General features: G+C 38.5%; 3 protein-coding genes across 7 annotated transcripts; 2 read left to right on the forward strand and 1 right to left on the reverse strand.

Moving 5' to 3' along the window:
- Positions 1-1256: 1256 nt before the first annotated feature.
- On the forward strand, positions 1257-7561 carry LOC104426036 (agamous-like MADS-box protein AP1). 2 transcript variants are annotated; one of them, XM_010038959.3, is made up of 8 exons: positions 1257-1805; positions 4368-4446; positions 4668-4732; positions 4826-4925; positions 5672-5713; positions 6199-6240; positions 6367-6444; positions 7177-7561. In XM_010038959.3, exons 1-8 carry the CDS (start codon positions 1621-1623, stop codon positions 7201-7203), a joined length of 618 nt encoding a protein of 205 aa, XP_010037261.1. In that variant the 5' UTR covers positions 1257-1620; the 3' UTR covers positions 7204-7561. The 2 variants fall into 2 exon arrangements, with proteins under 2 accessions (XP_010037261.1, XP_010037260.1); XM_010038958.3 differs by having other exon boundaries at positions 1260-1805; positions 6367-6482.
- A 446-nt stretch (positions 7562-8007) lies between these two features.
- Positions 8008-11043, forward strand: LOC104426037 (hexosyltransferase GAUT11-like). Its single transcript, XM_010038960.3, has 2 exons — positions 8008-8399; positions 9253-11043. Exons 1-2 carry the CDS (start codon positions 8247-8249, stop codon positions 10705-10707), a joined length of 1608 nt encoding a protein of 535 aa, XP_010037262.1. The 5' UTR covers positions 8008-8246; the 3' UTR covers positions 10708-11043.
- A 1134-nt stretch (positions 11044-12177) lies between these two features.
- LOC104426038 (uncharacterized ATP-dependent helicase YprA) lies at positions 12178-24270 on the reverse strand. 4 transcript variants are annotated; one of them, XM_018865472.2, is made up of 27 exons: positions 24078-24270; positions 23180-23929; positions 22504-22615; positions 22350-22435; positions 21605-21775; positions 21081-21149; positions 20284-20406; positions 20048-20197; positions 19707-19838; positions 19509-19588; positions 18723-18817; positions 18551-18618; positions 18050-18139; positions 17908-17966; positions 17490-17597; positions 17259-17334; positions 16317-16453; positions 16067-16226; positions 15792-15971; positions 15532-15648; positions 15192-15347; positions 14321-14512; positions 14108-14220; positions 13116-13239; positions 12886-12981; positions 12734-12796; positions 12178-12648 (listed from the first exon to the last, which is right to left on the reverse strand). In XM_018865472.2, the coding sequence occupies exons 1-27, from the start codon at positions 24234-24236 to the stop codon at positions 12586-12588; spliced, it is 3729 nt and encodes a 1242-aa protein (XP_018721017.2). In that variant the 5' UTR covers positions 24237-24270; the 3' UTR covers positions 12178-12585. The 4 variants fall into 4 exon arrangements, with proteins under 4 accessions (XP_018721017.2, XP_010037264.2, XP_010037263.2 ...); XM_010038962.3 differs by having other exon boundaries at positions 15532-15642; positions 18047-18139; XM_010038961.3 differs by having other exon boundaries at positions 18047-18139.
- Between the last annotated feature and the right edge of the window lie 1318 nt (positions 24271-25588).

Consider the following 25588-nt stretch of genomic DNA (forward strand, 5'->3'; position numbering starts at 1 on the left):
ATTTATTACTATACCTATCAGTTTCGTTACCAGTCTTCTCTAGCATATTAGAAACTTAACCTTATCTTATCCCGTTATATGAATTATACATATCTAGGTAAACTAACAATAGAATATATTCTGTAATTTAAAAAAAAAATATACAGCAAGCGTAAAAAACTCAATTAAGCCAATGGGTTGCCCGCTATTAGGTCTAACTATTTAATCCTAGAAGGGATAATGACATATATAGTCGATGAGTTTTTATCATGACTTTTAATTTATATAATGTGGTTCCTGAACTTTGCTCAATGTGTAATTGATCTTTAGACTTTCAATATTTATTCAATTTAATCTATGAATTATATTAAAATGTTCAATTTTTTCATTTGACTAATTCAAGTTCAAGGACAATAATAAATATTTTCATATAATCAAGAGATTAAATTGATCATTACAAAAAATCCACATTGCACATTGGGCTAAATGTTCGTGGGTTACATTGAACAAATTAAAAGTTCACGGTTCACATTGTATATTAAGTTAAAGTTTATGGACCATTTATTTAATTTTCTCAATACAAGAACATAAAATTTTTTAAGGGTTAATATTACAAAAAATTCCATAAACTGGTATATCTATAACAAATTTATTATAAACAAATTTTTAGATTACAAAAACTCAAAAAATTGTACACATTTGACAAATTTACCAAAAACTAGTACACTTTAGATAAATTTACTTTTTGTTAGTTTCCGTTAAATTTTACTGTCAAATTGCTGAGTTGAATAAAAAGCGCCAGTTTGAAATTTTACTATTTATTTGTCACAATTATACCGGTTTTTGGAGGTTAAAAAATAGATTATGATAAATTTATTGTAAATATACTAATTTGGATTTTTTTATGGTCATTTAGAGTAAATTTGTTATAATTGTATTAGTTTGGAATTTTTGGTAATAAAAAAAATTAATTTGGAATAAATTTGTTATATATGTATCAATTTGAAATTTTTTTTTCCAAAAAAAAAGAAGGAAGAAAGGAAGGAATCCTGAAAAGAAGAAATAGTAAATATGGGTGTAACCGTGAGGGAGGAGGCGCGGCTTGGGGAAGGCAGGATGACAAAGGACAAGTACGGGGGTGGTTCTCCGCCAATGAGAGCTCGACAGCATTTACGACAAAACCGCTCGCTGGTTTTCAATACCACCACCTCTCTCTCTCTCTCTCTCTCTTGCTCTCCCCCACTCTTCTTCGTCTCCTTCGTCTTTATTTCCATTTGCGTATATAATCGCTTAACGAACCCGTCCCTCTCCACTCCTGCTTTCTTCATTCAGAAAGGTGGATCATAGGCAGTAAGAGAGAGAGAGAGAGAGAGATAGAGATAGAGAGAGAAAGGGCATTCGTTTCATTAATTCATGTCTCCGCTCATCTCAACTGGAACAGTTCAGAAAGACAGATAGATACATACACAGAGACATCGATTGCATCATCTTCTCTACCTCATTGTGCGTGCGGTGCGTGCGGTGCGTGCTTTATATAGACGCTCGCTCTTACGTTGTTCTCGTCCGCCCGGTGGTGTGGTGGTTGGAGAGAGAGAGAGAGAGAGAGAGAGAGAGAGAGAGAGAGAGAGAGAAAGGGGGAAAATGGGGAGGGGGAGGGTGCAGCTGAAGAGGATAGAGAACAAGATAAACAGGCAAGTGACGTTCTCGAAGCGGAGATGCGGGCTGCTGAAGAAGGCCCACGAGATCTCCGTCCTCTGCGACGCCGACGTCGCCCTCATCGTCTTCTCCACCAAGGGCAAGCTCTTCGAGTACGCCACCGACTGTTGGTATGTCCTCTCTGCGCGTTACATCTGCTTCTCTCGCGATTGATCTGTCGAATTCTCCTCCTTCTCCTTCTCCTCCTTCATCTGTTTGCTCTTATATTTCTGATCTATATCTTTCCCTCTCATTTCTTTCCTTTCTGCTTTTGTGTATAATTTTCTCTTTGGTCGCGAGGTTCAGTACCCGTTTCTTGATCTGCACGTTATTCTGATCTCCAACCCTACCCTTTGTTTCTTTTTACTATTATTTTGGAAAGCTGCATTTTTCCTGCTAAAATTCTCTTCTGGGTGTCGATTCCTTTTTCCGTTTCTGGGATCATCGTCTGGATTTCTTGGCAGTGACTTGGCTGATCTCTTCCCTGTACAGTAGGGTTTATCTCTCTCCTATTTTTTTACTGCTCCTTTTCCTAATTATCTCGTAGAGTTTATTTGTTTTCTGGATGGGGCTGAGATGCGTTGTCTTCTTGTTCTTCTTGAAACATCAATGAAAATATTCCAGCCAAAAAGGATGGATAATATGCTCATAAATCTGTAAAGTGAGTGCTGCTTATTCTTGACAAGCAGCAAAATATCAAGACTCTCTCTCTCTCTCTCTCTCTCTCTTTTTTTTTTTTTTCCCAGAAGTCATTCTTCTCTTCAAGCGCAGATACATACTGGAGAGAGAGAGCGTACATCGTTTAATTTGGAAGTTTTATGACAAGAGGCAGAGACAGAAAGTTTCATGCGCACCTACTCCGTTTTTATTAATATAAAAACCATTTTTTTAGCTCCTTTTCTCTCGGAGATGGAGTTGGGGACCTTCTTGGATAATCCATATTACGACATTTTTTTATACATCTATTCTCAGGTAAGAACATGCGCGGCGTCCTGATTACCACATACTCAGGATTATAATATGGGACCGTTGGCACTGACCGCGCTCAGAAGCAAAGCCTGCAATTTATTTACTGACTAAAACTAAGCAGGCACCCAAAAGGAGAACCCTTTTTTTTTTAAGGAAGAATAAAGTTAGAATCTGCTGCAAGAAATCAGAGGAGTAGTTTGTCATGGTAGAGAAAACGAAGATTCTTCTGCATGAGCCGATCAAATCAGGAGTTATGCTTCAAATGAATTCCTCAGATCAAAATCTGGTTTTTCATACGGACAACATGTCATTCGATAAACATCTTTTCCTCTTTCCATGAGTTTTTTTTTTTTTTTTAAAGACGTCTTTTCCAAGTTCTCTATGTGCATCTTTTGCCCAAAAGAAAAAAGAAAAGAAAAGAAAGCTTAGTTGCGTTAGTGTGTACTGCTCATGATAGTAGCATGGTCTGGTCTAATCACATCTTAATTGCTGTTCTTTGGCCAATTAAACAAAAGATACATCGACTACCTTCTTCGGATGGAGCATCACAGTGGGATGCAGAGTCATGGACAATACATCTCCTATAGCTGCGAAAAGACTCACCAAGATTGAATTTTCGACAGCATTAGAAGTCTTTCGATGCTTGTGGAACCCTTTTCAATGTTCTTGTCCAACTTGTTATTTCCAAAAAATGGGATTTGCTAAGTAGCGTAGGACAATACATCTCCTATATCCATTGCACTTTTTAAGCGCTTGTCATCGAAATATCAATTCTCTTTTTAGTTGTAGTATGTTAGTTCATGAATTAAATGAAATATGATAGAGAACAATCTCATGGAAATTTTTACTTCCCACAAGCAATCTTTTGATTGCGAAGCCCTTGGTACATTTGCAAATTAGACTTTACCCATGTACGATTGCTTATGGATACAAAACATTCTACTTGGTGCACGTGATAAAATGTCCACTGTGCATATTAATAGTACTCTCGAATATAGTTTGTTCTATACAGTTTCACTTCAACTAAGATTGTAGTTTTATTTGTCGTTTCCTACTACTAGGTTTCGCCTTCGAATCAAAGCCACAAATATTTTTAAGAAATAGTGGATAATCTTCATAAATTACTAATAATAGATTTGAAGGAGCTAGGATACAGAAATGATCATAGAAAAAGAGGCCATGTGTTACTATTTCACCTTCTATTTCCTATAGTCTAAGATTGCTTCTAGTTCTTCAAAAAACAAGATGAATATTGTCTTGATGCATATGGCAAATGAAATTAGGGATGGTTATTGTTCTATTGGGGTTTTCTTATATCGCGTTTACAATGGTTTGATTTTCTTTTTTGAAATTTTGAAAGAACTTATCCATTAGAGATTGCTTCATTATCAATGAGACTAAGTTTATTAGGTTTGCATGACAAGAAAGTGGGAAAATTCTAAGAGGCTATAAAAATATGTAGCATGCGTTGACTGATTAATCACCATGTATTTACTATGATAGCGCCTTTTATAAACATTGCCTGCTTAGGCTTTCACCAAAAGCTAATCATATTACTTAGTACCCAAATACCACCTCGTGTATAACTTCATGTACCCTGACTATACCTTTGTTCAAATTTCCTCTAATTAATTATAGCTTGATTAAGATGTAATTTAGCAACAAAATGGCGATATAAAGTAACATGCCATTAATCTAACCCTACTTATATTTCTTTTTGGCAGCATGGAGAGGATCCTCGAGCGTTATGAGAGATATTCATATGCAGAGAGCCAGGTTCTCACAAACAATGCCGAAACCAATGTATGCTTTCCAATTCCAATGTCAAATTCATGATGTTCGATGACTCATCAAGTTCATTCTAGCCAATTAATGGTTCGAGCTTCATGTATCTAGGAGAAGATTTTCATATCCATATGTGCACAAGTGCATTTTCTTTTCACTTTCACTCATCTTCATTGGATAATCTATGTAAATTTTTGCTTTACTAACACAGTAATCCGATATGCAACTTCTTATTTTAGGGGAACTGGACTTTGGAACATGCAAAACTCAAGGCCAGGATGGAGATTCTGCAGAAAAATCAAAAGTAAATTCATTGTAGTAAGATACAATAAATTTCTGGGCACTACAACTTTTTGGAAGAGCAGAAAAATTCACTGATTTTTCCAATCCCTTACAGGAATCTGATGGGAGAAGAACTCGATTCTCTAAGCCTCAAAGAGCTTCAGAATTTGGAGCATCAGCTTGACACTGCTCTTAAGCACATTCGGTCTAGAAAGGTAAACATTTTGGTGCGCACTAGGCCTCAAATTTTTGTAGGGGTGTGAAGATTCTCTTCACATGTAAGGGTCCGTTAGAGGTAAATTGACATCTTCAGTTCATCCCTTTTGACAAAATTGACACGAGGGTATCAGAATATTTAAGTCTGAAATCGCAATGCATCAGCTAATTATCCTAAACAACCAAAAAACCCCGGAGAATCTCCCTTGCTCCCTCTCCCTGCATCCAAGGCCCCGGCCAACAGCAGTCGCTGCCACGCCTGGTGCTGTTACTTTGCTGCACTCCACTGACACCAATCTTAGATTGTCGAATTTCCTAGCAAACACAGACAATGCTACGGTGACAATTGGGCAGTAGAGGGAGGCAAATATTTGGGGGGCGGAGGACACCGAAAGTGCTGAGGAAAGGCTGAGTCCGACAACAACCTTTGACGGCGATGGGAATATTATCTTTTGATGATGGTTTGAATAGTGAAAAAAGATCAGGAAAAAAGGAGAGAAAAGGAAATAACAAAGAGAAAAGGGAACAGCAATATTGATCTATGAACATTATACTTGATTTTGATATGTGTCGGTCTCTCAATAGTGTAAATTAGAGTCAATTTTATCCTTCAAAGGGAGACAGTCTCTTTCTTATGAGATCGCCACCCAGTTCATCTAACAAAGGTCGAGTCTAGCACAGTATGTTACTTAAAGATTATTCACCAATTATACTCTCATTTTTTTTGTCCTCCTCATACCTGCAGAATCAACTCATGTATGAATCCATCTCTGAGCTTCAGAGAAAGGTGAGTCCTGTAAATGCCATGATTTCTACTTTGCCGCAGATATATGCCCCCAAAAAATCACGGGTTTCGAGATTTATTATATTCCATATCTTGCATACGCACATGCACGCACACATTGATAGATCAATATATGAGAAGGGCATGAATTCTATTCCGCGGACTTGAAGCAAACGTACAAACTAATATTTTCAATTTGAAAAGTGATAATTGATATGACACGTTCAAAACACTTTATCAACATATATGTTTGTTAAATTTGCTTGATGTGAGATTATGATTTTCCATGCCAATGCGGGTCAAGCATTCATGATGAAGTACGTGGATAACATGTGTAGACGGTAATTTGGCATCACATCTCCCTTAAATCAATCTTATCACAGTCTCATCGGCAGTGTAGAAATATTTTGTGTATCCATTATAGTGCTGATACCAGAGAGTAATCAATTGAGTTTTTTTTTTTTTTTTCTCCTTTTGTTTGGCGACAGGATAAGGCGCTGCAAGAACAAAACAACATGCTGGCAAAGAAGGTGATGTTTGATGATCTTTGTTCCGTGATGTAGGCAAGATCGTATAGCTTTAGAATAAATAGGGTTGCTTTGCATGGCCGTGTACCTAATAAAGGTGAGTTTTGGTGCTGAACAAAACTAAATCAGGTGAAAGAGAAGGAGAAGGCACTGGCACAGCAAACTCAATGGGACAACCCGCAAGATGATGGCCTCACCTCTTCCTCGGTTATTCTCTCTCAATCTTTGCAGCCTGTCAACATTGGGTCCTCTCTCTCTCTCCCTCTCTCCCTCTCTCTCTCTCTCACTCTCTCCAACACACACACACACCTTTATTATATAATACCTAATATATAAATGAGAGTCTAAAAATGGTATATATTCGTGGGACTTCACGTATGACTCGATCTATATCATATACGTCAGAAGTTTTCAAAATAAAAACATGATGGTTTCCAGCTTATTAATGAAACATATCATTCACTTATATGATACACATGATTTATCGGGTAATATAATATATTATATATGGTGGATCTATTAGATGGAAAGACTTTCTTTCAATTCCCTGACCAAAGATGGTGTTCATCTATAGTCGCTATGATCTATTAATGATGCTCGTTAAATGCAAAATTTGTACGGATAAGTTATATTATGATGGGGACATGGATGCTACCTATTTAAATCTTGTTATTGTTTCTGTATGAATGATGTCTACAATTTGGCATATTAAGGAAAAATTGATAATGTAATCTTAAACTAAACATAGCGATACGAAATGATAAGTCATCCTTTAAATCAATCCAGTCAAATGATACATATTAGAAAGATATAGATACATAATACAAAGAAATGAAAAAGAATTTCCTTTTTTTCGTTTGTTTGAGGTTATGTCTTATTAATATTATGAATTTATGATTGGAAAGTTAAGTGGGTATGTGCATTTTTTCCAATTGGCAGGGGTCCTTACCATCCGAGTGGAATTGAGGAGGGAGCGGCCCTCGGTCCACCTCAACATCGTAATGCCACCCTTCTTCCTTCATGGATGCTTAGCCACCTCCAAGAATAATGATCCAATTTATTTGCATGGGAACCATATATTACCAATATTATCTAATGCTTCTTATCGTATATATCCAGTCGATTATGTAACCATAATGTAACATGTCTTAGTACATGCATTGTGGGGATACTTGCAAAAACCTTGTTTACGTGATATCTATCAAAAGAGAGATTTGCTGTGGACATTATGCTACGGTACGAACTGGATGAGACTGTAAATAAGATCCTGAGTTAGGGTCGTAATTGCTAATTATGATGTAATCTGTGTGATTGTTATTTTCTATGCTAGTGTGTTTCTTAAGGAATTTTTCGAGTGTCCACTTGATCAATTAAAAAAAAGGAAAAATGGAACAAATGATCCTTGATGTTTGATCCAATATTTAATGTGATCCTGAACTTTTCACAATGCGTAATGCGTCTTTGACCTTTTAAATTATTCAATATGGTATTATTCTCTCAACTATTTAATGTTTTGAATTATTTAAGGATTAAATTAAATATGTATAAAAAGTTCAAGAATCATATCGAACAAATTAAAAATTTAAGGGTCGTATTACGTGTTGGGGTAAAGTTTAGGAACCGCATTACATATTAGGTTAAAATTAATGATGTCATTGATTACGAAAAGACAGTGTCAACGCATGATTTGAGATGAAAGGTGAAGAAAATAAAATAAATGAAAAGAAGAGAGAGAGAGAGAGAAGGATCGATGACGTCGCGCCGACGTCGTTTCTACTTGACAGTACGGAGTCAGTCGCTCGCGCGAGAGAGCTTCCCCGCTTCTCCTTCTCCTTCTTCGAGACCTCCTCGCTCGACGCCTGAAGCGAGACGCTCGGATCGGGTCGCGAAGAGTCCGGTCGGTCGGCGCGGCTGCCTCGCGGCTCGGGGCTCGGCTCCGGCGCGTTTCCGTCTTGGCTCGGGAAGCCGGGGCATGAGATCCCCGACGATCGGGCCGTGAGCGGCGGAGGATGCGGCGGCGGGCGGCGGACTTCCGGCGGCCCGTGCGGCGGAGGTTTTCGCGCCGGATCTGGACGCTCCTAGGGGTTTTCTTCGTGGCGGGGCTGGTCCTGTTCGCGCTCCATCACAATCACGGCGGCGACGTGATGAGGAAGCCGGCGACGGTAACGGCTCTCGACGCTTTTTTTTTTTTTAGCTCTGTTTCCTGATTGAGTTTCGACAGGGGGATCTCGACTATTCCTTTCGGATTGAAAAATTGGAAATTTTGAGTGAACTTTCGTTTTCTAATCTGGATGTGGATCTCGTCTCTGCATAATGAATTCTCGTTATGCCTGTTGATAGCGACCGATGAACGTGAAATCGGGAAGTGATTTCCAATTGAATCGCTTGCAGAGTGAATTGAAGGCCACCTGATTTTATGAGAACCCGTCGCCGCCGAATTCTTGTTCTCGGCTGAGCTTCACATTACTGCTAGATCGTTTAGCATAGTATGACTGTAGTAGTTGGTTCATGGACTTATGGACCGCAATTTAAGGTGATGCCGGTGCTCTCTCCTTTGCGGGATAGAGCTCGTTTGCTATGTCTTTAGGCTTTGTGATCTACTTATCTATTGTCAAGAACAAGATTTTCTGCTGTGAGGGTGCACCTGTGTTTGCTTCTGCAGTGAATGGGTTTGAGCTGCAGGCCCTCAATGTCGAGAGAAAAAGATTTGCTTTCGAGTAGATATATTACATCTTTAGTTCATTGGAAGAAAAGTAGGCAGTCCAAATTAAGTCATTTGCCTCCGTTCTGCCATGCTATCTGGGATTCTAGATGTGCAGATATATGCATTTGAAATGATCCAGTATCCTATCAAGAGCATATATTCCTATGTTTCCCAATGCAGCTCCGATTCGTTCTCAGTAACTTGTTAACCCTTTGATGTGATTTGAGTGAACTGTTCTATCATTTGGCAATTTATTCTTGGGTTTAGGCTTCGACTTAGAACTTTGTTTTTTCTTGCTTTTGTATTTTCAGGATAAAAGTACGAGCTTATTAAAGGAGAGCCATAGGAATTCAAATTTTACGGAGCAAATAGTCAGCGCCATGTCATATTCTAGGCAGTTGGCTGAGCAAATGATCCTTGCAAAGGCTTATCTTATTGTAGCGAAAGAACACAACAATCTTCACCTAGCATGGGAACTGAGCTCAAAGATAAGACTTTGCCAGTTAGCACTCTCAAAGGGTGCAAAGAGACGAGAGCCCGTTAAATTAGAAGAAGCAGAGCCATTAATTAAAAGCCTATCGTCCCTGATCTTCAAGGCACAGGACATGCACTATGACATTGCAACCACCATAATGACCATGAGATCCCATATTGAAGCCCTGGAAGAGCGCGCTAATGCAGCTTTAGTTCAGAGCGCTGTGTTTGGACAATTGGCAGCTGAAGCACTTCCCAAAAGCCTCCATTGCCTAAGTGTCAAATTATCTCTGGATTGGCTTAAGAAACTTCCTCTGCAAAAACTTGCTGGCAACACAAGAAATTATCCTCAACTTGTCGACAACAATCTTCATCATTTCTGCATATTCTCAGACAATGTTCTTGCTACCTCTGTAGTTGTCAACTCTACCGTCTCTAATGCCAACCATCCAAAGCAGATCGTTTTCCACATTCTCACAAATGGAGTAAATTATGGAGCAATGCAAGCATGGTTCCTTAGTAACAACTTCAAAGGTTCCACCGTTATAGTGCAAAATATTGAGGAGTTCTCTTGGCTGTCTTCTTCATATGCTCCTATACTGAGACAGCTTTCTGATGCAGATTCTCGGGCCTACTATTTCGGTAATCCTCTAGATGCGAAAGATGAGCCAAAACTGCGGAACCCAAAGTACATTTCACTTCTTAACCACCTTAGATTCTATATTCCAGAAATCTATCCTCAGTTGGAAAAGGTAGTTTTTCTGGATGACGATGTTGTTGTCCAGAAGGATTTGACGTCGCTCTTCACAATAGACCTGCACGGGAATGTAAATGGGGCTGTGGAGACTTGTCTTGAAACCTTCCATCGCTACTACAAGTATCTGAATTTCTCCAATCCAGACATCAGCTCAAAGTTTGATCCACAGGCATGCGCATGGGCATTCGGCATGAATGTCTTCGACTTGGTTGCTTGGAGGAGAGCAAATGTGACTGCAAGGTATCATTACTGGCAAGAGCGGAACTCAGGCAGGACGCTGTGGAAGCTAGGTACTCTGCCTCCTGGCCTTCTAGCTTTCTATGGACTGACTGAGCCACTCGATCGGAGATGGCATGTGTTAGGATTAGGCTATGATACAAACCTAGATGACCGTTTGATCGAGAGTGCAGCAGTAATTCACTTCAACGGTAACATGAAGCCGTGGCTGAAGTTGGCCATTAGCAGGTATAAACCTCTCTGGGCCAGGTATTTACATCAGCATCATCCGTACATCCGAGACTGTGCTGTGAGTTGACATGCGAGTCATTTTTCAGATGAGGTTAACTTATGAGACTTTTTTTTTTTTTTTTTTTTTAAATTTGGTCGCTCCGGAACCTCAACATCACTGCTACAATGCCAAATAGAAGTAGAACAGCTACTTTTATAGGACAATTTTTTATTCTCCCTTTCCAGTGTAACATCTTTCACGGTTTGATTCTTACACATTGGATGGTCAGAGAAAGTGTATTTATCATACAATGAAGAGGCATGGGATAGTCTTTTTTTTTTTTTTTTTGGCTGGCAGGTTTGCGGTTTTATCTTCTTCAAGCTGTGGCGTACTTTGAAATGAGAACTTTGTCATAACTGGTCTTATCCGGATCTGGAAACCGAAAATTCTAATTATCGGGTTTTTTCTTTGGTACGTTTTGTAGCTTTTCCCCCTGAGAAATTGTTTTGAGTTCCAATTGCTTGGAGATCGGTTAATTGGCCCAACATGCGCGACACTATCCCTCATATTTGTAATGCAGATTCGATACGCATCTTTCGATTTCTTCAAGTCATAACATATGTTAATAATGCCGTTTCTTATCTTAGTCTATGATGTATATTGTATTCTAACGGTCTCGCAAAATACGAATTGAATTCCATATAACATATAAAGTTGGTAATTTGATATAAAAATCGGTAACTTAAGTAGAAGTTGGCAATTCAGTATCGATCAAATAAAGAATGGTTAGTGACTTAAATTAGTTAGTAACTTCATCTTAGAATAGTTGGTGATCCACCTAAATCAAGATTAGTAGTCTTGTACAAGAGTTGGCAAGTTGCATTGGTAAGCTACGACGTTAATAAAAATTGATAATTTGATGATTTTAAAAAAGAAATATGCACTGAAAATTTGAAATACTCTATTGTAACTATACAAACAATTTAGGCCTTGTTTATTTCGCCAAAAAAAAAAAAATGAATGATTTGAAAAAAAAATCTTGAAATTATTGTTTGTATTATTTATAAAAAATAAATATTTTTTTCACCATCTTAGAAAAACATTTAGACATAAATTATTATCAATAATGAACACATTTATCATTTGCTAGTTATTTCAGGCAATGCAAAAGATTATTTTTGAAAATATTTTCTAAATCATTTATTTTTTACAAAATAAGATTTTTTTATCGAGCTTCTTATAAGTTTACCAAAATGAAAATTTTTCCATTTCTTTCCCAACGGAGCCCTAGAATTCTGCGAGATAGCACGGGAAAATTTTGGGGACCTTAACGTGCTCTTAATCTAGACATGCAATAGGTCACCTAATTTCCATATTATAAATTGTGTTTAGGAAAATGATGATGTGGCCTCTCGAAAAATTTTCCAAGTATGTTCAACCCATCTACACATGAAAAAACCAAAAAACACGAGTTGGATTTTGTGAGACGGGATTTCAAAAGCCAAACGGGAATGAAAACCATGAACAATAGCGCAATAATTATGTACACTATGGATCGATACGTGACAATGCTTATGTAATTGAAGATATAGTGAATATATACATTCCCATACATATTAAGATCTGACGTATTTTTTCTTTGCATAGTAAGATTAATGCAAAAACGGTCCCCTACAGAACCCGCATGCTCTGCAATGGCTCTTCCCTGTTGTTTTCTGCTCTCTCCAGACTCAATCCTCCTTTAAGAACGACCTAAACTACCTGGAGATGACCGACGTCTTAACAGGTCGAATGAATATGATGCGATTTACACCTACATCTTCACAACAAAAATGACGACCGTATTTATAACTTAGAGAACCGACTCAAGTACATCCCTGCAAAAGAAAGTCGTCCAGGTAGGCGTACTGCTACATTTTATCCACACGTAAAAGTGACTATCGGAAGCCACTGGCTCTACCTTAGTCAAGAGTCTTTTGGGGAGTGTGGAGAATGACCAAAATGAGCTTTCTCTGCATCCAGAACACCCTAGACAACAAAGGCAATCAGTCAGCTACTCAGTAGTGTCGTGAGATCATAGAATAGAGAGATTGGAAGCAACGAGCTTAATGACCTTGATGATAATAATGGCAGCATCCTTGTGTAGGTCTTCGTTGTACTCGTGACAAGCCATACTCTGCATCATGCAAGAGTACATTGTCAAATTGAAATTTTAGTAAATGAGGCTTATACGAGAACAGGTTCTTATCCCCCAGCTGAACTGACCTGGATGCATTTAGGGCAGCCAGTGTCTCCCATGCAGCAGCAAGATGAAATAACCTCCAAAGCTACAGTTAGTAGCTCAATGAAATAGGGACGAACCTGTAACACAAGGCATCTTCATTTGAGCAGGCCATAGCCATTTAGCAAAATTATGAAAGAGAAAAACGGGTGCTCTGCCTGGAGTACTTGGTTACTTTCTTTAAATTTACACGGTTGAGTTTCCCATTACTCACTTGCAATGAAACACCAGTTCCTCCAGGATGCTTGTCATACAACAATATCCGCTCCTGAAAAGACCGTGAATCAAACGGATTTGAACACTCTGGAGCCAAGTCAGCTGAATTGCATATTATGCATCTGCAGGAAAGAACCATAACTTTTAAGACATAACAAATAAGATGGTGCATGCGATAATTATAACATCCTCCAGTAAACATGTCTACCCTTGGTTCTTCTCAAACCACTTAAGTTACTCTAATTTTATTCACCTATTGACTTTGATTCATTGTCTTTGGTCAATCATTGTTATCTTGCGAGAAACAATTGCTCCATTTATTGAACATGATATGAAAGTTGAAGGGAACTCAAAGCCAGAGCTTGATGAATAAAGTGACAGATAAAATGCAGATGAAGGTAACAGCACAAACTTTGACATGTGGGCAGATAAATATTTCTAAGTAGAGGCAACATCAAGGGATCTTGCAGATAGATGAAATGATCTTGCACCTTTAGCCATCGTAGTACAGCACAAGCCTATGACTCAATTAAATATACCTAAAGAAGGATCCTTGTCACATACTTACATGTGATAAGTTTGTATATCTAAATACACATATAACCAAATTAATATGTTCACCATTTAGTTGAACCTGAGAGAGGCTGATGGCAGTTACAATTTCCTTGGCGCCAGATGTTCACATAAACTTTCACATGAAATATCCATCGATGTGTTTGATTAAAAGTATATTTAACAAAGTTTCCTATCTTACGAATGAGGATAACCCCTAACCAACCTCCACTGAGAATTAAGAGGTTGCTGTCACCTTTACAACACTGAAAAGAAAGATATATTGCATGGAACACGACATTAGCAAATGCATAACTAAATATTAACTAACATCGTCATGTGATGAGAATTTTTTGATGAGCTTTGCATTGATTTGACAAATGACTGATAGGGAGTATAGCCTAAAGAATGCTGCCAAGCTGCAAATCCAAGACTTACAAAGGCACAACATTTAGAAGAGCATGTGAAGCAGCATGTAAGCCCGCACGGAAAGAGAAACTTTTCATCTCAACAGCTTCTTTGACAGTTTGCGGAACTGAAATCCATACTGCCTGTTTGCATGTGCAAGGTTAAAATATACTTTTATGTAGGGAAAGAGTTAGAGGAAACAGCAATTGTACTAAACAAGTGAAATTGATATCGCAAGAGCACCTGTGACTGATAGGAATATTTGGGAAGTGAAAGGTCAACTGTATCCAAGACTTGACCACTGCCTCTGCTTAGTCGACGGAATCCAAACCAAGTCGTAATCACTTTACAACTATTAGCCAGAGCAGTCGTTACTAGAATTTTACTTGCTCCAACATTTGTACTTGGAAAATTGGACATGGTCACCGGATAGGCCTGAATAACAGTAGACAGTAAGATCTCACTTCAGAAACTATTGATAGGAAAGAAAGCAGAGATACAGGAGACATGATGAGAATTAGGGTAAGGAAACAGTAGAAATCTAAATAAAATAAACTTCAAAATCTGAATACAATAAACTTCAAACATATTGACTAGATATCGACCAAAAGGATGGGAAGAATACTCTTGAGAGAATCAGTATTGGCCAACACAATTTATCCTTTCTCTCCAAACTCTTCTTCCAGTCTTCTAAACAATTTTTTGTTCCTTTAAGACTATGCATCTCATTTCATGTGAACGACAGTGCTTGAAGCCTTGTATAAGTTACAATGACAACATCATCCCATACTCATGAAGAATTACAATTGCTCATCTAGTAATAGAACTTTGTTATTTTATTTTTTTCTGGGAATGTCCACCTCATAACTTAAAAAATCAATGAAGCAACAAAGTAAATCGTTTTCTTAAATGATTAAGCACTCTCAATGAGATTCAGCTGCTCTAACTGAATCTGTCCCAATTTCCTCACACCCCCTTAATTTTGTGCACAAAAGAAACCTAATAATGGCAGGTAACTTCTAAAGGATGTAGTTCTGTGGATGGCTTTCTTCACGATGTCACACACAGACAAACAGAGAGAGAGAGAGAGAGAGAGAGAGAGAGAGAGACATACTATATCACCTCCAAGGACCTTAATGTCTGTGTAATCGCGAGTTTTTGTGTAATACTTTAAATCTGCCTCCTGGCACCAAGCAGTTTTAGCTGACAGATCCAAATCTTTTACCAGATAGGTCTTGCCCTGCCGAATGTACACAGCTCCTTCATGTACCTGCTTTGAATATAATCAGTCAAAAACTTGACCTATATTTCACATCTAAAACGTAAGCACACTACGCAACTAAAAGAAGAATTTACTTATGTCAACTCGAGAGACCATAATCATGAACAGATTAGAATGAAGACTGCACCCAAACTTGAGTTTGAAAAGAACAACTATGGAAAGGCAGTAATACCTGAAAGAAGGCCTTGCTTTCCTCAATTTTCTCTAGGACTTCATTTTTTTGAATATCCATCACTAGATACGTACTAGTCTCTATTGCTCGAATGTTGACAGCATCCGAAGGCTTTTTCTTAACATAGGTCACAGATAAGAAAAAAACTATAATCAATGATAACATAAGATAAAAGACCAACAAAAGAACCACATGATGTCTCGACAGGACACAAGGATAGTTCGGATTTTTTGTTTTCTGTTGATGAGTCAGAGTTGTACCTCACGCCCAATATAATTCCATATTCTAGCTGAGGAATCACAGGATGGATTGGAACTAACACATCCTCTATTCTTGAGAGTTGTTATGGTGCTGCTGAGACCATTACCGAAAAACTTCTCATCATAATGCAAACTTAACGGGTGTTCTATGGCAGCACAGCTCAAATGCTGCTCAAGAACCTGGAACAATGAGCACCAAAAAGTGTAAGGCATTGAAGATCACGACTCAAGCTTAACTTTTACATAGGGAAATTTAAGTATCCGATGATAACGACCAACTGATTTTGGGCGTCTATACTGCAGCACTCTATTGGACTCTTGAAAAGTTTCTCCGGATGCTTCATAAAATATTGGTCCAGTGGCCCTCCAAATGCCACATACACTGCAAGAGATGGTTTTTCTCTTCGTCCAGACCTTCCTGCTTGTTGCCACAGGCTATAGCCAAATACAGATGCAAATGATGCTTAAAAGGACAGTAGAAAATCTCTTTTACGAGCAAAGCAATTGAACAATTGATTGCCATACCTAGCAATACTACCAGGAAATCCCAAATGCAGAGTTACGTCAAGATGTCCAATATCAATACCCAACTCAAGAGCATTAGTAGCAGCAATTCCGCGTAGCTTCCCTCCAAAAAAATCACTTTCTATTGCCCTCCTGATCTGCTCTAATAGTCAGCCCATATAAAACCTTGGTCAACATTGAATTGCTAATGAACATTTACAGTTTTCATATGTAATAAGAGGCAAGAAGAATGGACAAGAAGCACTGAATTTGTGGTGTGCATTATCCTGTACCAACAATGGAAATGCAACATTAATTTATAGCCAACTTTTCTGAGGTTTGCGTCTATTCCTCAGTCAATTATACAAAGCTACAAGAAGTTCATCCCCAAGATGACAAAAATGTATCAGGAAATGCAAGTGACTTCAGCCAAAAAAGAAGACATAAAGAAGCAATCTTATACCAGGTTCGTATAGTTTAGGGCCAATGAGTTCTTTGCATCTTCCTCCACTAGCAGGTTTTTTCAGAAAACTGGCAGGATCACTATAATTTACTCCGTTGAGTTCCACACCATGCTTTGGCACAAAATAAACTGTCTGTTTTTCTAATTTGGCATAAAATGAATTGTTTACATGTACGGGGAATTTAAATTTTCTTTAAAAGCCGAGAAAATCCAGAAGCTTGGACTTCTTACTTTTCATGCTCAAAAAAGTCAGAAGGAGAGATGAAGTTCTCTAATTCACCAATGCACATGTTAAGACCGGATGGAAAGGCATTGGACACAAAGGCATCTCCCATGTAAAAACATTATTAACAATGAGTTATTTCTTCTATGGATTCTCTGTAGTTTACATCATGCTCCATTGCGTACAAGACAACTACCAACAGAACAATGAGAAAACATAAAAATGTAACAAGCATAAAATATGACAACAACAATGACAAGATTTATGTTAAACTGACCTCAGCAGTATATCCAGATCGATAAGAACTTATTGAGTCAACCAGATTTGGAGCTGTCTCACGAAGAATCTCTTGCCTATAAGATAACAGGTAATGAGAAAAAAAATATTCCAGGCACCTGTTAGTCCATTGTTCTTTGACTTGATGATGAATTCTTACAGCAGCCTTAAATGCTGGATTAGATAAGGCCACAAAAGTGCTAATAGATAATGCTTATCTGATGTAACTTACGTATAGGACAAAACGAGTTCACAGAGTTTACGTGATGTACAAAAAGCTATACATCTTAGTCCATGCTGAACCATTTCTGCAAACAGACGAGACACTTCCCAAATCGGACTGCAAGAGTGAATTAAGCAGATAAGGATACAATGTGATGATCTATGTACAACCTATATATGTATGACTTCTGAAAAAAAATATGTATAAATTGTACGGGCATATCACCGATTATAAATCACACTCACTAAGAATATCTAGAAAAGATGAACGTACTATATTCACTTGAGTGAAACAAAATCTGAGTATAATAAATTATCAAATGAACAAAAGAATATGAAGGCTTGCAAAAAAATCCTCAATATGTGTCGGTAATTTGTGAAATATAAGGACAAATTCTTATATTTTGAAGACATGTAGAGAATCCAACCTCGAACCCTTATATGCTGATTTATGAGCGTCTACACAGTTGTCATTTTTATGCAGGCCCTGCATCCGAAAATTACTAGTGAGAAAGAAAGTGGCAGACAACCTTCAATGTTATAGAATAAACAAGGTACTATTCTCACAACCGAGGAAGAATTCCATAAAACAAAAAGCTTCTGAGCAGAGGGACTCCCGTCATTTTGAATTAGCTCCAATGATGGTAGATTTGCAAGTTCCTAAATCATCAAAGGTGTCATAATTCTATTTCACCTGAAATACCCAACAACAAGAAAGGATACCATAATTGCAAATTTGCAATTATATTCACAGTTATTGAAACTAAAAATGCCACAGTACATGATGTTGCTTTACGGGCTAATTTCTAAAAGAACCATCAACTATAATTCAACCTTTTTTGGTGGAAACCTAAAGAGGTACTCTTCAGCATTGTTCACGCAGATGATGATGGGAAAAAAGATCAGCAACTATACATTGGTAGGTGAGTTCACACTAGGCTATGGCAGCTGTCTGCCAAGAAAAGCAGTACTAAACAAAGGAACTAATATGTACTAGAGAACATCATCATATAATGACAGCCTCAAGCATTCTTTCCCAAATAGAAGTCATAGTATTGTACAAAATCTCACCATGCAATGCTCACGAGGGTTTCCAGAAGTTGCCGTTGAAAAGATGAACGAAGGATCACTGCCATAGACTATACATGAAACAAATAGTTGTTTAGACCCCAAATTGCATAAAGAGAGCATCAACATCAAAAAAGAGATGTTATCTCTTAGCAACTGTTCTTGAATAAAGTACCATGTGAGCAGAGCCGCCGAAGCCTCCTAAGAATAAGAGCAGTATGACATCCGAATGCTCCTTTGTAGTAATGAGCTTCATCAATCACGACATACCTGATAAGAAGATATGAGAATTCAGTCCCTGGGATAGTTAATTTCTACCACGTTAGTAGCAGTGCCAACAAGAAGTTGTGCTAAAGCACAAACTTAATAACAGTTCCAGTTCTTTTCAATACTGGTAAAGTTCTTCAGCTTCTTCTTTTTTTTTTTTTTGATCAGTAATGATTTCCCATTCCAATTGACCTCTAGATACACAAGGAGAAACCTGGAAGGCCCAAATTGACAATCCAGCTAAAATATCAAAGCTTAGCATCTGATCCTTTTACATTCTTGATCCTTCAAACAACCAAAACTAACAACCAAATCAAAACCCAAGAGGCTAATGATCAGAAACCCTAAAACTGACTCAGCAGTCAACTTCCTTTTCGCCCACAAACCAGGCTTTGCTCCTGATCTACAAGCTATCCTTTGTCTGACATATTGAAGATCACGTCTCAACAACTCCAGAGGCCCTGGATTCGCTATGACCTTCAGATTTTAGGTTGGGAAATCCTCAAGCTGAACCTCTTTGGGCCAGTTTGGTCTTCAGTGGCAAATGGAACAGAGCCACCCGTGGTTTTCAGCATCAATGGAACCAAACCAAATCGCTTACAACATCACCCTAAGCAACACATAATGCTAGAAGAACAAATGAAGCCCATTTCCTTATCCATTCTTTAAAAAAAAAAGCACCAAAATTACATACCTAAGGTTTGATAAAATCCGCACAAATTTTCCATGGTATGGCAATACTGATTTATGAAGCATATCTGGGTTCGTGATCAACTGTAGAAAGATACCCAACAATGTCGATATAAAACTATGCAAAAATATTTGAGGGGAGGGAGAGAGAGAGAGAGAGAGAGAGATGGTATCCAATCAGAATAAAAGACACAAGATGTACCAATCTAGCATTGTCACGGAGCCATGTCCTATCCTCCTTAAGTGTATCACCATCATATATTCCAATATACAGGCCAGCATCAATTCCTTCTATCATACGTGTCAAAGCTCTAAGTTGATCTTGAGAAAGAGCCTGCATTAATTTGTCGAAACGGTTGATAAACCAAAAGGAGTACCAACAAGATGCCAAATTCGCAGGATCAAGATTGAGATCAACATGCCCATCACTCTACAAAATTGCCTTCATTAAAAACTCAATTTGCAGCATTATGGTCATGGAGACTCATATCTACGTAACTTTTATAATTCATGATCTACGTCCTCGCACATGCAAACATTAACCTTTGTCGGAAACAGATAAAGAGCACATGAGGATGAATTCCTCAAGAGCTCCTCGAGAACTGGCACATTGTAGCAAAGGGATTTCCCACTTGATGTCATTGTTGCCACAGCAACATTCTTCCCAGCAAGAGAAGCTTGTATTGACTCTGCCTGGAGTAACGACAAATCAAAACAAAATCAGACAGCCAACTTTTCAAGAAAAACGTCAGCAGTGTCTATTGGGAGCACATTCTAACCTGATGGCTATACAATTTAGTGACTTTCATATGTTGAAGTGCATGCTTAGTGTCTTCTGAGAGATCATTTGGGATCTCCATATAAGTTGGTTTTCTGCCTGAAATCACTTCAACATGCACGATCTGCACCAGAAGAACTCTTTAGCACTTCAAGAAGCCTCATAAGAAAGCATTACTGATAAATTTCCACCTCTCGTAATGCAAATCCAAAGCTATGACTTAAGTGAGCAATCCAGTAGTCAAGAGGAGACTCAACAGCTTCCTTTACTAGTATCTGTGTCCCTACACAATTACCGCTTGTAGTACATGACAAAGAGCACCTTGCTTCTAAAATAAAGAGGAGCAGCATGCATCAGATTCCAGACAATACGAAACCTGTCAAAACCATGATTGATGCCCAAACCCACATTTTACAAGCAAAGATCAAACAAAAAAGTTAAGTGCAACTAGCAGTTGAGTGTCTACACATACATTATCAAGATTATAACTATTCTAGCAATTTACCAATCAACTTATAAAGTGAAAGACCATTTGATACTTCCACATTTTACAAGCAAAGAGTAAACTAAAAGCCAGTGCAAATGTATTAATTCTTTACACATACATTATCAAAAGTATAACTATTCCAGCAATATACCAATCAACCATAAAATTTTATTGAATAAGTTGAAATACCACTTGATAGTAGTTAAATAATGTAAAATACTACTTAATAGTCCATAAAGGTATAAACCAGATAACTCATTCCCCCTATTCTAATGAGCAAGAAAATAAGTATTAAAAGAGTTGAACCGAACCTGTCCTTGAGAGCCCACAACCTTGTGGAGATGTTCAACCATTTCCGCCGGCAGGAATGCATTGGTGTCCTGTCGAGAGATAAGTAATATATAGCATGTCACTATCACCCTGAAAAAGAGGATTTAAAACATGAAAACATGGGCAGCATGATAAGCTAGTGGATATTCTTTGTAAATCTTTCAAGCTACTTGCTCCTATTCCACGCATTTGGTTTATTTTCTCTCAAGCAACTTCTCAAAGAAACAGATTGCTTTGCATTCCACTCAAATTGACAGACAGTACTGTTCAAGTAATTTATTAACAATCCGACATCATATGATTTCTGCTTGAATGGCTAAATGCACCTAATTAACTGACCTGATCTGAGAGTATATAATTGTTTATCTCAAGCCCCAAAGAACTAAAAATTTATAAATGTCTATCTCAAGCTCAAGAACAAAAATCTAATCAATTCGTATATAGTGAAACTAGCACTAACATTTAAAGAATCGTAAAAGGGTATAGATATAAGACAGATGCGTACATGACATTGATTTTTTGCATGGTTTGCTGTCGAAGCTACTCTCCTTGCCTGCTTCTTCTCGATTACACTTGCTGAATCCTTATTCTTACTAGTAGAAACATCTCCTTCTCTTGTGGACATGAGTAGATCATCCAAGGACAAAAATTTGGTATTCCCATTTTCATGTTTACACTGCATCATAAATCCTCATGAGCTCAATAGCCAAAAAAAATTGATGATTCAGAATTCAACTAGAGAGGCTGCCCACAAAAATAATGAGACATTTTTAGCAGCTATCTAGTTGCATAATTTTCATGAATGATCTTCCACCTGTGTGAATATCAACTTAGAATAAGGCCCTACAAGTCAGCCGATAGCACTATGCCACGATCGCCATGTCTGCCACCATAATACTTTAAACAACTACCAGGTATTTACAAAAGTGCAGGTTACAAACCCTGCAAGGTACAGTCTCTACATTGAAGTTTTCTAGCTAAACACAGAAACTCAACTTCCAAACACCAATAAGAGAAGAATTTTATAGATAGAGACTAACAGTATATATGCAAGGCAAGACTCAAGAGTTGGAAAAACAGGTTCCCTCATAGTATGTGGGAGATTACATTTATCCAAAATGTCTACTTTGTTTATTTTTATGGCTGAAGCTGTTTCTTGCACTAGGTATAATACTAAACAATAGCAGCAGAAATCATCTGAGATTAATCTATCTTCTACTGAATAAATAAAAGAAAAGAATTCCACATACCATTATTGATCTGATAGTATATCTGAAGGACCTTTCTCGTCTTTCCATTAAATAGAAAAGCTTCGACAAGGAAACCTTCTTTTCAGCTGCAGGCAAACGATTTAAGTCAAGCAAGGCTTAGGAAGCGGCAAAAGCAAACATTCTTAGTACATACCAATTCTAGGGATGTCTTCAAATTGATCATCCTTCTCCGTAGGAGACTTCATAACAACAAGAGCATCACCGAGTTTCTTCCTTTCCATACCATAGTCAACAAAAGACACCACCTACTAAAGAGATGGCACATATTTTGATTCCACAAATATTGTCAGCACAAAATCATTTCAATAAGCCGTTTCTTTTCCATATCCACACCTTAATGCATGAATGACAATAGAGTAAGTTCCTGCATTCTTTTCTCATTCTGGTATTATTGATCCCAACATAGCTATAGAGTGAGAAAATTCATTTAAGAACAAAAATATCACTTGGGTAAAACTGCAAACAGAATACATCTTGTAAATGAGCAAAGCAGGTTGGACCCGTAAACACCACCTTTGAGGAAATAACTGTGATAGGCTTTGTTCCAAAATATATGTACATGGCATTTTGGCAAAGATGTCACAAAAAAATAAAAAATAAAAAACAACCATGCATGACATTAAGAAGCAAACTAAGCAAACTGGCTTCGGGTGAGGTGGGGAGGGGAACCAATGGCACTGGATTGCATAGCTTCTTTGTTAAACAACCTAGGAAGCATACTGACCACATCATTGGCTAATGCAACGGCAACACCTTAGACGAATAAGGGCAAACTGTAATGTGTAGATTCTCAGACATTAATAAATTACCTTAGGGCAGAGAATCGAAAGATTCTCGATGTCCTTCATATTGACTTTGATCCCAAACCTCCCAATCCAGCTTAGAGCTTTCTTTACACGATTCGTCGTGATTCTTTCCCGCCTAAATTTTAAAAAGACTTCATAAATGTTTAAGAAAGTAAATGCCTTCATTATTGTCAACAACCACGGTGGGCACAAGCATGAACTGATATTCTCTTTCCACTCTCCAAGCACGCCTTCCCTTAAACTGCCTTTACTGAGAAACAAACAGCTTCGAGTATCCGGATTTTGCAGGCAATTAACCGACTCCAAAACACTAAGAAGTTTCTCGTGATTCCCCTCGTCCAGCATATCCTCGCTAGAAGACTGCAGTATGCTAAGGACAAGATCCTCCGGCCATCCTTTTGCTTCGCCATCCGAATCCCTTCTACGCTTCCCAAGATAAGAACAAGACACGGTATCTTGCCCATCAGTTTCCGGTTCAACTTCAGGACTTTTGCTCGGTAAACCTTCGCGTGCTCTCTCGTCCCGACTCGTCACATCACGTATTTCTCGAATCATATCAGACCACGCAGAATCCGCAAATTTGGAAATGGGCGTCTCGTTAGGGCCAGCAACACCAGAACCACAAGGTGTCCGCGCCTGCGCCTCCGCCTCCGCCTCCGCCGACCGTTTCTTGACGACGGGGACGAAACCCACCACTTCTCCGACATCAATGCAGTAGCTACTGATCCGATTCTGCAAGCTCAATTTGACACCCTAACGCACAATGGCCCAAGAAACACGCATGAGCGACGAAGAAATACTCGCGGCTCGTGTTTCTCGCCGAGCAGAGTGATCGGCGAGATGCGAAAAGGTTAAAAAGGAAAAGGCAAAGCTTCGAGAGAGAGAGAGAGAGAGGAGGGACCTTGTGATAGAGGTTGAAGTTAGGGTAGCGGGCGGCGAGAGGGAAGGTCTGCTTCAGCAGATGCTTGAGGTCGCGGACGGTCTTGTCGATCGGAATCGAGACGGCGGTCGATTCGCCGGTTAGGGCTCGGACCTGGATTGATCGCTCGCTCTTCTCCATTTCCGGCGAACTCGATCGGCCGATGATGATGATGATGTTGGGTTTGATGGGAGACTGTGTTTTTGGGAATTTATAGGGGCGCGCGGTGGCGGGGAATTCTGGTCACGTGCCCTGCAACGGTTGCTTCCAGCACCGGCACGTGATGGGGTCTTGATTTTCCCTTTTTCCAGATTGATTTTCAGTGTTTTTGTTCTTTTTCTGTTCATGGTCTTTTTTCTTTTTTGCAATTTTTATTTTGTCTTCTGCATGATTATGAAAATAAGAAATCATCACATCAATAATGAACCATCCACTTGTGTTTAGGTGTTTAGTACTTGTTAATATTTTTTTCTTCCTTCTGAAATTGAAAATGTCGTCTAAATTTTATAACATTATGAAAATTATACATTTCGGAATTTACACAATTTTTAGCATTTGGGTTAGGAAAAGTTAAAATGTTAATTCAATAGTATGTATTTTCATTGATTATGAGCATCGTTGTGGGTAATGTGTTTTATATTTATGAATATAAATTGTGTTAATTTGTTGTTTGTTAAATAGCCCTATTTGTTAACCTTATGAGGAATAACTATTTCTGTTATTTTGTTACCAGAAACGAAAATAGAACAAAAATCTGTTTGGTAAATTTTTTGTTCCTAGGAACAAAAAGTTATTTTTTTTTTTTATTAGGAATAGATTTGTAATAGAATCAAAAAATTTTAAAAAAAAAGTAGCTTATTGTCCCCAAGAACAATTCCTATAATCAATTACCCACCGGTGAGCAAATGAGTTGGTTCGATTTTGGACACTTCATCGCAAAGGTCCTAGGGTCGAAACTCTGCAGCTGCTTAACACGTCTTAAGTGGGGGGATCAGCCTCATGAAAACCTTATATTCCTTGAGGAGGTTCTACCTCGTGGAAACGCTCTTAACTTCTCTCCAGGTATTGATACTTGGTTTGGGGTGCACTGCGCACTCTATGGGCCGTGGGCTACCCAGCGTAAGCCCGACAAGCTCGGCGATCCTGGGCATAAAAAAAAAACAATTCCTAGAATTAGTTTTTATTTTTTCTTTTCTCCTCTTTTCTTTTCTTTTCTCTTCTTCTCTTCCCATTTCTTCTTCTTCCTTTTGGTTGGTTGCCAACCCCTGACGACTGACCCGGAGCATCGCCAGCTTGAGCCTCGCATAGCAAAAGCAAGGCTCAGCCTTGCTAGTTGATGCAAGGCTCGGCCTCGCCAGGCTAAGGTGATGCCGACCTTGTGCTACCTAGGCGAGGCAAAGGTAAGCCTCCAACGAACTCACCAGACCTCACCTAGCTGGTCGTCGGCCACCGCCATGGCCGATGACCGGCTACAAAGAAGGGGAGGAAGAAGA

This window comes from Eucalyptus grandis, chromosome 11, assembly GCF_016545825.1.
Source record: "Eucalyptus grandis isolate ANBG69807.140 chromosome 11, ASM1654582v1, whole genome shotgun sequence".
NCBI classification, from domain to species: Eukaryota; Viridiplantae; Streptophyta; class Magnoliopsida; order Myrtales; family Myrtaceae; genus Eucalyptus; species Eucalyptus grandis.